Raw genomic sequence first — 13,787 nt, forward strand, 5'->3', positions numbered from 1 at the left:
AAGCTGCATTGGTGCCTTTTGTTATGTTAACGTGATAACCTGGGACTGAGACTCAGGTAGGGGGGGTGGTCAAGAAAATCAATCCCATGATTAAAGGGTTGGAGTTTTCAGGACCACCCCCTGACAGATGGGGAGGAAGGGAGCCTGGAGGCTGAATCAGTCACCAGTGGTTAATCACCAGTGGTTTCAACAATCATGCCTACATGATGAAGACACCCTAAAAACCCAAGTGTCACTCGTGGTAAAGAACCTGTCTCCAACGCAGGAGATGTGGGTTCCATCTCTGGGTCTGGGAGACACCCTGAAGGAGCGCATGGCAGCCACCCCAGTGTTCTTGCCCAAGAATCCCATGGACAGAGGAGCCTGGCGGGCTACAGTCATAAGGTTGCAAAGAGTCGCAAAGACATGACAAGCTACTTAGCGTGCACCCAATAGGCTAGTAGACAGAACTAACAGAGAAAATGAGCAACATCAAGCAACTAGATCCAACAGATATTTATACAATACTCCACTCACTCAACGGCAATGTGTGTGTTCATTGTGTTCAGTGGCTCAGTCGTGTCTGACTCTCTCCGACCCCGCGTGCCAGGCTCCTCTGTCCGTGGGGTTATCCCAGGCAAGCATATGGAGTGGTTACCGTTTTCTCCTCCAGGAGATGTTCCCGACTCAAGGATCAAACCTGTGTCTCTTGTGTCTCCTGCATTGGCAGCTGCGTTCTTTACCACTGGGGTGACTTGAAAAGCTCAGAAGAAAGCTTGCCCAAAAGGTGGAATTGAAACACTGTCGCTAGACAGCTACAGGTTTGAAGCCTGCACCCCAGACCACTGAGGATCACTCCGCTCGCTCAAAGTAGAATATACCTCTTTTCAAGCACATGCAGAATACTCACCAAAACAGATCATAGGCTGGGATCACAAAACAAGTCTTAACAAGAGTGATGTTCAAAACAAATTTTCAGACCATAACAGAATTAAACTAGAAATCAATAACCCAAAGACAACAGGAAGATCACCAGATGCTTGGAAATCAGGCAACATACTTTTAAGCAATTCATGGGTCCAAGAGTAAGTCTCAAAGGAGATTGGAAAATATTCTGAACTGAATGAAAATGAGGAACAGAGGAATGAAAACCCTAATTATCCAAACGATGCTTTGGAGAAATCTTTTCTCTGATCAAACCATTTACTTTCTCCTGGTTGAAAGACAGTGCTTGAAATTTTGATATTGGCCATACCATCTTAGACGTCATAGAGAAAAGCTACGGATGTTGAGTTTCCCCTGTAATATTGCTCTTTTTCACATGATATGGCCAGGCAGTCACCTATAAATGCCACTGCTTGGCGGGACCTGGCCGGGTGTCAGAGGAAAGACAAACAGTTGAAGACTGACCATGTGAGTGTGGTGCTCCTCAGGACCAACAGAATCTTTTCTGAAAGCGGTCTTCACGGGAGTGTTCACAGATGTCACACAGTTACAGCCAATTCTAGAGATGCAGTGGAAACCAGGGGGAAAACGTGGATCTTTTTCTTCTAAATAAGAGACCAGTGGATCAGCTGTGCTCCTGAATTCCTTGCTCCAAATTTCTCAAAAGTAAGTTCATTGTATTTTTTCCGGTTTTGTTTTATGTGTTATGGTGTTTTTTTTTTCTTTTTTCCTTCTCATCACAAAATTATAAACAAGGCTTTAAGAAATAAATGCCAACCATCTGTGGAGGCATTTATTTTGAAAAATAAGGAGCTGTTTTGATGTTTGGGGATATTTAATGTTTGATATTACAAAGATGAAAATATGGAATTAAAACATCAGTTTTTAAAAATGATGCAACTGGTTTTAAGCCAGAAATAAGTGTGAAAATTTGCTAACAAATTAATTGTGGAGAACTAAGAGTCTTGAGACCTGAGAAAGTGGATTGTTTTTGAAGTTACAGATGTTTAATTTAACTGCACAATAATTTAGGGCCAGCCATTCTGGTTAAACTGCTTTTCTGACCTCAAGACTGTTTACAGAAGTATTTTTATTGTCCTTATCTCTCAGGCTCTAAGAATTTTAGAAATGCAAGATGCTTTCCAGTTTTCACTCTGCATACCATGTATTGAATCAGAATGTGAAATGTGTAGCTTCTCCTTATCACAGTATTATCTCAAATGCATTGTGATTGTGCTAAGATGCTTCGGTCAAGTCCGACTCTTTGTGACCCCAGGGACTGTAGCCCGCCAGGCTCCTCAGTTCATGGGATTCTCCAGGCAAGAACACTGGAGCGGGTGCGTGCCCTCCTCCAGGGGACCTTCCCGACCCAGGGATCAAGCCCGCGTCTCTTACGTCTCCTACAGTGGCAGGTGAGTTCTTCACCACGAGCTTGCAATAAATAGAACTTTCACGCTCCTGTAGCACAGACACATTGTTCTGAATTTCACGACCACAGAGGAGAAAAATCAGCCATTAAAATCTGAAACTATCTACGAGATGTATGATAAGGAACTTCAGTGATTGCTACACTTTGGATGACCTCCAGCGTGTATATGAACTGGGAAAATAAAGCCGGCAGTGTTCATTCACAATGGAGACATCTAAGGGGCGGAGCCAAACTGAAGTTTCCACACTTTCCGGGGCTGTGGCTGACCCCGTGGTGAGGGGGTCACCCTCGTGGACACCCGCCCTACACCGCGGTCCCAAACGGCCCCCTTCCAGGTGTCTACACAGGCTCTCTACCCTCGGGGCAGCGCGGGGGACCCCCGACTCCCTCTCCCTGGCCCCGGACCCCTTCCTTTCCTCTGGGAACTGTCTCCCTCCCTCCAAATGTCATCCCGGGCCCCCCATCACGCCTCCTGGGTCTGCTTCTGTCTAGAGTGCCGCTCAGCTCATAGCAGCCACAGGCAGGCTCTTCCCCCAGCGAGGCGCTGGCCAACGTGCCTCCCATCAACACCGCTCCGCACCTCTCCTCTGAGCTTTGTCTCCAGGAAATGGCACCGACCAGAGCATCGTCCTGCTCGTAACCAACAGGACGAGAGCTCCGGGTGGCAGCCAGCCCGCTCCCAGTCGAGGGATGAGGTTGCAGCCTCCACGCGGTTTCTCTTCGTGGCCAGCGTGACCCACGCAGGAGAGGGAGCGGCCCGGTCACTCCAGGTTCGGGACTTCAGGGCCGCGTCCGGGACAGGCTGCTGGCTCTCTGCGCTGAAGCCCTGACTCATTTTTTCAAGCCCCATCCCTGGCGTGTTTCCCAGAAAACTGAGGCCTGTTCCAGATTCTCTTTATTTGCTAAAATTCAGCTGAGACGCACTGTGTCTTCCTGCAGTGAAGACCCTTCGGGAGCAGTCAAGTCCTGCCATTTTCAGGAGAAGCTCAGCAAGACATATTTGTGTAGCGTTGGTTGATCAGGGCTACGGAACGGAAAGGTGTGGTATTATTATTATGCACGAAAGCATTGGGGGAACTGCTGCAATAAAATCAATGAACAAATCTCCTACCTAATCACCACCCCGCCCACACATATTCTGTGTCTGTCTCTCTGCTCAAGGTTGAATGTGCTAAAGCTGTGACTTGTGGCTTATCTTCCTGCCCTGTGGTTGCCAGTGCAGACCTCTGGAAGAATAATGCTGCCCTTTGCAGGCAGTTTTAGGTAGAGTCCTTGGAATATTTTCACAGTGAACTCACCTATACACAAGTCCAAGGGTGCTGGTTTTTTAACCTGCTAAAGCCTCTCAAAGCCCAGTCCAGGTGGAGTTCCTGCCCTCCATCTCAAGCACAAACTCAAGTATATTACAGCCTCGCCATAATATCCTGCATAAACCACTAGCAAATCTAATTAACTGTTGTTGTTCAGCCTCTAAGTCTTGTCTGACTCTTTTGTGACCCCGTGGACTGTATCCCGCCAGGCTCCTCTGTCCGTGGGATTCTCCAGGCAAGAATGCTGGAGTGGGTTGCCACTTCCTCCTCCAGAGGACCTTCCTGACCCGGGGATCAAACCATGTCTCCTGCATTGGCAGGCAGATTCTTCACCTCTGAGTCACCAGGGAAGTCCAAAATCAACTATACTCCAATTTTTTAAAAAATGCTTAAAAAAGAAAGAAAAGTAGGTGGAAAGTGATTTTGGCAAATCTGTACCAGGACCGGCTCATCTCCATCCCAGGGGACGCGGACCCTGACCCGTCTCAGGCTCCTCTCCTGTCCCCGGTCCTCCTGGGGCTCAGCCGCTCGTTGCCACTGTGGATCCTACTCATTCATTCATTCATTCATTAAGTCATTCGCTCAGCCCACCCGCCCAGAGCGAAGGCTTCAGCCGGCTTCCACCGGCCGCAGGCGCACCAGCCTCCCTCTCCTCTCCTCTGGTCCCAGGTTCTTGTCTCTGATGGTCTAGAAGCTACGAGTGGAAGATGCTCCACCTTTAGCCCAAGCTTCCTTCAGATGAGAGAATAGTAAGAGCTATAAGCTTTGAAATAAGGTCCCAGAGAGCGGACCTTTCCAAATCATAAGTTAATCCATCAGCATGACAAAAAATGGGCTGTGACAGACTGTGTTCCGTTTAAAAGTTAAACTCTCAGAGTGAATTGTGGGACCAGAAAATCAACGGGGTGGAGAACCCTATGTGCGTGTTTGGGGGCCAATGGGCGTGACTTTCACTTTGTGGGGTGTTTCTGTGTATTTCTCTGTGTGTGTGTCAATAAAACGGTACTAGTCAAAACTCAGTAATATCTGCACTTAAGGAGAATGTTAGTGTTTCTTTGTGGAACGTAGATGCACATGTATTTAAAATTAAATTTTATCTGGACTTGTGTATTATTTTGTTGCCTTAGACGCTGACCTGTTGCCTGGTCCCTAAGACAGTCTTCTTGTGTCCATTACACCATAAAACTGACCACAGGCCCCTGCCACCACCAGGCTCGGGCCTGGTTCTCCGTCCGAGCCCATTTGCTCTGCTTCTCTGAAACATCCCGGATCCATCAGTATTCTCTTTTCCTTGTCACGGCTCAGAAATTATCTTTGCTTCTTTGCCAGCTTTTCTGAGGAAGGGGATTGAATCTCCTGGTCCTGGGAGGCTGTTCCCACTCCTGCCCATAGCGTTCATGGTCCATGACGCATCCTCCTTCCATCCTCGGAGCCGAGCATCCGGCCACCTGGACTGGTCCCTCGCAGCTCTCCCCTGATTGGCGCTGTGGCCGGCACTGGCCTGGTACTGCTGGGGACGCATCGCCCGTCCGCTGGGCACCGATCAGGGCTCTCACCACCCTTCTCGATCTTCTCTGGTCGGTGAGAAGGGTCTTCAGTCCAACTGAGGGCATGCTGGCCTGGTTTCCAGCAAGAGGTCACAAGCATCTTTCTCGGTAACCTTCTTACACAACCCTTTCCAAAAGGCATCCTCCCTTCCACCTCGTCCCTCTTCCTGGCTGACATGAGGGGCAGAAAGCCTTCTCAGCAGCATTTCTCCCTTAAATGAACCTCTCAGTAACATAATACCAGCCCTTCGTCCCCAAACCCAAGTGAATGCATCGGTATATTTTTAACTGAGTCCTGTGCTTAAACCATGAACGATACTTATCTTAACTTTCTTATTTAAGATTTTTAAAAAGCTGATTTGTACTATCAGTCCAGTTCGGTCGCTCAGTTGTGTCCAACTCTTTGCAACCCCACGGCCTGCAGCATGCCAGGCTTCCCTGCCCATCACAGAACTCCCGGAGCTTTGTATTATATGCTGACTCATGAGACCATCTGGATGTAAAACTACGTGATCCCCTGACACACATCCTTCTCTGCTCAGCTGAACGGAGCCTGACCTGGGAGCACAGCCTCCCCAGCGCCCTGGAGCAGGCGGGTCAGCCTCACGGATTCGTCCCATCCCCGAATACGAAGGTGGAAGGCGTGCACACGCTGCGCGCTCACTCGGCACCATGAGAAGCAGGATGACACTCCTGTCTCGATTTCCTCCCTCCTTTCAGGTATTCCCGGAGCTCTCCACGGAGCAGGAGCTGGATGATTTAAAGGAGGAACCTGACCCCTCAGTGAAGCAGAAGTTCCTCCCACAGGAAGAGCCTTGAAGCCCCAAACCCCCCATGTTCCCCTTTGAGCCTGTGGTTGTTTACTAAGACATTCATTTTTATAGCTTCAGTGGCATATTTGTAGAGACCACAGTGTAAGCACTGATGTGGTTCTCTGTGGGTGGAGAGGAGGCGTGAGTGCTGGATCAGTGCAGTGATAATGTGGGCAGAGGCATGTGGCTGAGCCCAGCCTGCGGGAATGTCTTAGTGTCTCTACAGGTTACCCTGATTCCATTCCTCTGTATAAATGGTGAATAAACAAGGTTACTTTTAATTGTTTCAGTTTCTGAGTATGATAAACAAATCTTCTTTAATTTTTTCTTTTATCACTTAATTTAAAAAAATGCTTACCACCTCACCTAGACCCCTTTCCAATTTGGAGAAGGCCACCACTAACAAACTATAAGATAATTATCTTAACTGCCTTGAGGATTGGAAGATGGGGTATTGGGAAAAAGAGAACTGAAGACTTCCCAGAGCCCTTTATTTTCAGAACTGCCACCTGAGCCATTCTTTATAGAGAGATCATGGCCCTGGTTTGTGACCATTCAGTATGAGATTCTATTGGACTTATTGCAGAAATGCAAACCACAGCTGCTGGGCATTTAGATCCAGCTGTCTCAGCAACGTCACATCCAGTTTCTGCTCGTTGGAAAGTCCTTCATAAAAGACCACTTCCTTCCTTTTCTCTGATGAGGGGTTTTGAATAGCAGAGATGCTTAAAAACAAATACAAAGAGATGGCTGTGTCAAGGTGAATGCAAATTTCTGGAACTCTATGCTGCATATCTACTATTCAAAAGATGGGGGGTTATGGATAAATGGTGTTCTGTGTTTCAGAAAATTGAAGAGCCTGGGTCCTTTAAGAAATCCCAGCAGGGCAAAAAGATGTTGGCAAAGAATTCAGAGAAGGAGGGTATGAGTTCTGGAAGGAGTAGGATGGTGCTGTTGGTGAGAAAGAGGTTTCATCTGCTCCTCAAAGATTCTCTCAGCTGGTCTAATAATCAAATCGACATGTGAGAGAGTAACAGGAGAAAAACAAATTTATCTTCATACATATGGGAATCCTACATACACAAGAGGTTCAAAGACAAAAGGGTAAGATGAGGAATGAATATATATGCCCTCCTGAGCTAGGAAATGGGGCAGGGACCTGGGCTTCCAAGGGGAGGAGGGGACTCACAGGACGAGGAGAAGAGCAGGTGTTGAGTAATTGGAGGTGGGCCACTCAGATAAAAGGGGTCCCTGGCAATTGTCCTCCTCCTGGAAAGACCCCCTTTTCCATTTTCCTAGGTAACTGGCGGAGGGGCCGATGTTTCTCGAGGCCTCAGGGTCTCAGCTGCCTTCGGCTCAGGATGACCCACATGCAGAGATGGTGCGTGTTGGGAACGCTCGTTCTGAACCCTTCAAGGGGCTGCTGACGAGCTTCCTTCTCAAGTGTTTCCTCTCTTGGGACTTTTGTGGGAATCAGACGCAGAAAGCATTACATGGCTTATGTGTTAGATTTTAGTCACCCCATACAATGAACGTGGCTCTTAGCTTAAACATACAAGGATTTTAAAAGAAAATGATCAGAGACTTCCCTGGAGGTCCCACGGTGAAGACTTGGCCTCCCAGTGCAGCGGGTGTGGGTTTGATCCCTAGTCAGGGAGCTAAGATTCCACACACCTTGAAGCCAAAAAACCAGAACAGGAAAAATGGAATCAATACTGTAACAAATTGAACAGACTTTAAAAATGTTCCACATCAAAAAAGACTTTTTAAAAATTTTCAAAGTAAAGGAAAATGATTACATTACAGAATACAATATTCACAATTATTATTCATTGTTCATATCATCTCGTCTTGATTGGACTTCCTGGTGGCTCAGACAGTAAAGAATTGCCTATAGAAGACCCAAATTCAATCCCTGATTTGGGAGGATCCCCTGGAGAAGGGAGTGGCACCCCACTCCAGTATTCTTGCCTGGAGAATTCTCCGCACGGACTGAGGAACTTGGAAAACTATGGCCCAGGGAGTCGCAAAGAGTCAGACATAACTGAGTGACTAACACTTCACATCTTGATTAAAGGAGTTGGGACAGCTTACAATAAAAATAAAGTGCTAATAAAGACCACTAGTACATGGGTTAAAAAATAAATAAATAAAAAACAGGAAAACTAAGTGATACTGAGAAAATACAAAGTGAGAAGAGGGGAAAAATGGGTAAAAATTCAGGCATGTGTGAAATGATACACCGTTTGTGACAATGGTTTTAAAATGGAGTGGAATAATTTTTCATTATTAAAAGGGCTGCAGCTGTATCTCAAAGGAGTCAGTCAGTCTTTCCAGGTTTCACAGTAAATGGACATTTGAGAGTCCTGCAGCTGCAGAAGCCCTCTGGGAAAGAGAGCGACGTGTCTATCAGCCTAGAACATTCCACAAAACAAAGGGGAAGTTAAAATTATTGTGAAAGTTACTCACCATGGTGACATTCTATTAAGAGAAACGTTTCTTTTCTGTAAACTACATGAATGCTGGCATAAGAGAACTCGACATCGTATAAAAACTCATCTTCCTTGTCTCATAAACCATAGAGCAGTCATCCCACCACTTCCAACAGAAGTAGAAGGAGCAATCAGATGATTCTCCTTCATGGAGAAGAAGCATAAAACTGGACAAAGTTACAGTCAAAACTTGCAGTGTCTGTACATTTTTGAGTCAACTATTGAGCATTTTCTTCTACAAGGGATCTTCTACAGTTTGGGTACTGTGCCAAAGCAAAGTTATTCAAGGTCAAGGGGGGAATTTGAAATTTCACAAGCTTTGGATAAACATTCAAGACCCAAAAAAGAAAATCTTCACCGTACCATCTGCTTTACTGTTGCTCACTAGGAAACTCAGTAGTCATGCCGTTAGGGTCTGAGTATGACTTCTTTTGTGCCTTTTCCAAGTCAAAAGAATAGGCTTGGCTCTGAACCTATTTATCTTTGACAAATCCTGGAAGGAAAACAAACCACTTGGGCTCTTCCATAAATAGTCTTTTTTAAAAATCAGTGAAAATAAAGTGCATTTTCTCTTTCTCCTTGTTCCTGAGACTTTGGTGCAGATCAGCCCAGTTTTCACCACTCCGTCCCATGATGACACGAAGAATTCCACCCAGACACTCAAGGCTTTGCTTCAAAAGGATAATGGAGCCTCTCTCTGCTGCTGCAGCTTACCCCAGTGTTCAACAGCCTTTATGAAGAGCAGCACGCCCATTCCTTCTCAATATAATAGGAGGTGGAGAGTCTTGCATAAGAAGTGGAAAATGGTCTCTTTGCTGCTTGATTTCTCTGTCATTTGCTGTCTCAATCTTTCTAAAAAATACATTTATTTGTGTATGAGGCTACACTGGGTCTCGGTTGTGGCATGCAGGGTCTTTAGTTGCGGCAAGCAACCTCTCAGTTGTGCCTGTGGGATCTAGTTCCCTGACCAGGGATCGAACCCAGGGCCCCTGCATGGGCAGGTGGATTCTGAACCACTGGGCCACCAGGGAAATCCCCAGTTTTTATTGGGTCACTAACATGCTAAATTCTGAGGCTATACCGATGAGTAAGATACACTCTCTACTCTCAAGAATCTCAGCTGAGTAGGAGAGAGAGAGACAAATTAGGTGACTCAAATAAAATATAATAGAGGCTATAATTCATGGGTGTCTAATGTGTTGTGAAAGCAAAGAAGAAGAGGCTAATAGTTCTTCCTGGGGACCATTCCACCATCACTCTCCCCTAACTGACCATACTATTGAAGGAGAGAGCAAATTTTATTATGCGGTATCTTATTAGACACAATCTTATAATACTCAACCCAAACTAAAAAGAAAACATGAATTTAAAGGCTATTTTTTAACTTATGCAAATATCTTTGAAGCAGCCTAGGATTAAAAAAAAAATCACCAAAGCACGGGGGACAAATAAGTGAAATAATTTGACTACCAGATGTGGTCATTCTTAAGTTTTACTTGTAGTTTTTGCCTAACAAGTTACCTATCAGCTCCCATAAAATATAGTTGCTTCAATTATTATAACATAGCAAATTCCAACTTTGTTAAGTCATTCTTTATCTTTTTTAGCTCATTTATTTATCTATTTGATGTGAACCAATTTTAAAGTCTTTGTTGAGCTGATTACAATATTGCTTCTGTTGTTTATGTTCTGGTTTTTCCTGGCCATGAGGCATGTGGGGTTCTTAGCTTCCCAGACCAGGGATCAAACCCACACCCCTTCACTGGAAGGTGAGGTCTTAACCACTGGACCACCAGGAAAGTCCCCATTCTTTCTTATTAACCTATTCTTTCTCGTGTGTATCTCTAAGTTAACATCACCCGATACTTTGCTGCACAGACAATACCTGCCTCTCACAATCCAAATTTTCTGTTAAAATGTTAATCCAGTTGCATTTGAGCTTTGGGGTATGACGAAACACTTGCTTATGGCAGGGCACGAAGTCCTGCGGCTGTCTTACTGGATTCAGAAATCAGCAAGGGTTAAACCTTGCCTCCATCTTACAAGAAATAAATAAACAGCTTGACCTCTGACACCTCACGGAATCGACGTGTACCCAGGAGGAGCCTCTGCTTGGCACTGAACCTCACTCTCTGAACCACTTGGGAAATCAGAGCCTCACATCTGCTTCAATTCACGATGCTGGACTCGAAAAACATTTTGTTGGTCTGTTTTTTGGTGTGGGAATATAGTGTGCTGTGGTCACCCTGGACAGATTAAATAGTTGTGATGTTTTCCATTAAGTTGTTGACTTCCTGCAGCTGTTGAAAAATCTCTCATTAACACTGGCTTCCAACGTCAGAGGCCAGGCCCTCCTCTTAATCGTTCGCATCTTGCTGTCACTGCTGCGTGGAGGCGGCAAATGCGCACACATGTCCAGCCAGGCTGGCCATTTGGAAGTTTGCAGGTCCAAACTGATATCATGCTGTTTAAAAGAGGCAGCTGAACAAAATGATCATCCCATTTTGCTTCAAAACTAACTCAAGGAAGTTTTGCTTGGAGTGCGATGAAGTACGACCTCTCGTGTTCTTTGCTGTTGTCGTCAGTCGCTTCAGTCCAGTTCAGTTCAGTCGCTCAGTCGTGTCCGACTCTTTGCGACGCCATGAACCGCAGAACGCCAGGCCTCCCTGTCCATCACCAACTCCCAGAGTCCACCCAAACCCATGTCCATTGAGTTGGTGATGCCATCCAACCATCTCATCCTCTGTCGTCCCCTTCTCCTCCTGCCCCCAATCCCTCCCAGCATCATGGTCTTTTCCAATGAGTCAGCTCTTCACATCAGGTGACCAAAGTATTGGAGTTTCAGCTTCAGCATCAGTCCTTCCAGTGAACACCCAGGACTGACCTCCTCTAGGATGGACTGGTTGGATCTGCTTGCAGTCCAAGGGACTCTCAGTTGCTTCAGTTGTGTCCAGTTCTTTGCAACCCCATGGACTGCAGCCCGCCAGGCTCCTCTGTCCGTGGGATTCTCCAGGCAAGAATACTGGAGTGGGTTGACATTCCCTTCTCCAGGGGGATCTTCCTGATCCAGGGATCGGACCCGAGTCTCCTGCATCTCCTTCAGCAGCAGGTGAATTCTTTACCACTGAGCCGCCAGGGAAGCCCTCTTGTGTCCTACCGTTGGGGAACGTGAGAATAAAAAGGCACTGCAGGGTGTCGTGCAGTTAAGTCCATACTGAGTCAGGTGACCAAGGCTTGCTGGAGCATCTATAAAAATAAAATAAGCGGGATTCTTTGTGGAAAGAACATAAAAAATGGAGCTGGTTTGGCACCAAAATAAACGAGCCAGGCAGGCAGAACAGATCTGAGGTTTCGTCATGCACTTTGCTTTCTTAGAAAATCACAGGCAGACAGCTCTAAGGACTTCTAATTCTGCTCAGGTCCCACCGGGAAAGCCCCCAAAGAGAGGCTCTGAGGACAGCGATCACGGAGACACGAGGTCAAGCTGTGGGGCTCGTGGTCAGGCTGCGAGGGTCACTCAGTCCCCTTATCAGGTCGCCCTACTGTGACTTCTGTGGTTTGGTTTATAAATCCCTTGCCCACCTTCCCACCCCCGTTTACAAAGCTTTGCAAACAATAAAGCTGTCCTTTTGCTTTAAGACAAACCTAACACTTTTGCAGGATTTACTGCTAATTTAGGGCAACACAGTCCTTAAGGAAAAGTGTTTATCATTTGCTGTCAGGCTTTGTTCTACAATGCCTGTGACCAACATTCCTGAGATCGGCAGCCTCTGAATTTCTTTCCACCTACCTACCTCTGCCAGTTAAGTGTTCTTCCAAATGTGGCAACTGAGAATATTTTGTTCAGTAACAAACTTCACTCATTGACTCCTTACGCTTGTACCGGTCAGAGCCCCGCGGTGTCCCGGATGTGGCCTATTCATCTTTGAGTCCCAAGCAAACACTGATGAAGCTCACAATGGAGACGCTTGCTGCAGCGGACAACACAGTCCTCACCCTCTGCACGGACGGACCCTGAAAACAGGGAGTTAAGAGCAGGAACTCAAGAAACGGATTCAAAAGGGGAGCTGAGCCTGCTGGTACTCACGGTGGACTCTTGACTGACCCCGGGGTCGCCCCAATTGGGGCAGCCTTCTGCTCTCCACCATCGTTCCTTGAATCTTCACCCCAGACCACCCTCCAGCTCGGACTGCCCCTTTCTCATGCGCAACAACCACTATTCCATTGTAGGCACCTGCGGCATCTTCATCCTTTCCTCTGCTGGCGGACATTCAGGTTGGTTCCATGCCTGGATCGCCACCATTTTTAACCTGTTTCAGGCAATCGGTTAAACAAGTGCAGTGAGTAACGATACGCTTAGATGGCTATGAGGGTACAGAGAAACCACTGAGCAGAGGACGGGCTGGAATAAGGGCACAGAGCGAGTGAATCGCTCTTTCACCCAGAGTGGTCGGCGCATCAAGTGAGATCCGGGCCAAGACGTGAGGAAGGTGAGGAAACAAACTGCGTGCGGGAGAAACAGGAGGGCCGGAAGGACGGTGTCCTGGGAGCGTGCCTGGGAAGGGCAAGGGACAAAGGACCGTCGGTGGGGGAGGCGCTGAAGAGGAAGGAGAAGAGGGCCAAGGTCAGGGGAGGAGGGGGCTGTAAGTGCTTAGACCTGGACTCGAGCGGACGGACAGCCCCTGAGGAGGCTGAGCCCGATCGGACACGCTGGTCGTGTTTTGAAAGGGCCCCTCTCACTGCGGTGTGAGCAGTAAGCTGTAAGTCTCAGACACGGAGAACTGAACTCCTCTGACACCCGAGCAAAAGTTGTCTGAAACGGACAGTAATCAGAGACTCAGGAAAGGAGTACATCAAGGCTGTATATTGTCACCCTACTTATTTAACTTATATGCAGAGTACATCATGCAAAATGATGGGCTGGATGAAGCACTAGCTGGAATCAAGATTGCCAGGAGAAATATCAATAACCTCAGATACGCAGGTGATATCACCTTTGTGGCAGAAAATGAAGGAAAACTAAAGAGCCTCTTGATGAAAGTGAAAGAAGAGAGTGAAAAAGTTGGCTTAAAACTGAACATTCAGAAAACTAAGATCATGGCATCTGGTCCCATCACTTCAGGGCAAATAGATGGGGAAACAATGGAAACAGTGACAGACTTTATTTTTCTGGGCTCCAAAATCACTGCAGATGGTGACTGCAGCCATGAAATAAAAAGATACTTACTCCTTGGAAGAAAAGCTATGACCAACCTAGACAGCATATTCAAAAG

The 13,787-nt window shown here is 46.7% G+C and overlaps 1 protein-coding gene and 1 non-coding gene across 2 annotated transcripts in view; one reads left to right on the forward strand and one right to left on the reverse strand.

Annotated features, from left to right (window-relative positions):
* LOC122695609 (ATP-binding cassette sub-family A member 9-like) overlaps positions 1-6,288 on the forward strand; it is a 63,387-nt gene extending 57,099 nt beyond the window's left edge. Inside the window, exon 39 of the mRNA XM_043905706.1 lies at positions 5,931-6,288. Coding sequence (XP_043761641.1) covers positions 5,931-6,029 — 99 coding nt within the window. The 3' untranslated portion in view covers positions 6,030-6,288. The remainder of the gene's footprint in view (positions 1-5,930) is intronic.
* On the reverse strand, positions 757-840 carry TRNASTOP-UCA. Its single transcript has one exon. It is a non-coding gene; the product is annotated as a tRNA-Sec (tRNA).
* Positions 6,289-13,787: the final 7,499 nt, after the last annotated feature.

This window comes from Cervus elaphus, chromosome 5, assembly GCF_910594005.1.
Source record: "Cervus elaphus chromosome 5, mCerEla1.1, whole genome shotgun sequence".
In the NCBI taxonomy this organism is placed as follows: Eukaryota; Metazoa; Chordata; class Mammalia; order Artiodactyla; family Cervidae; genus Cervus; species Cervus elaphus.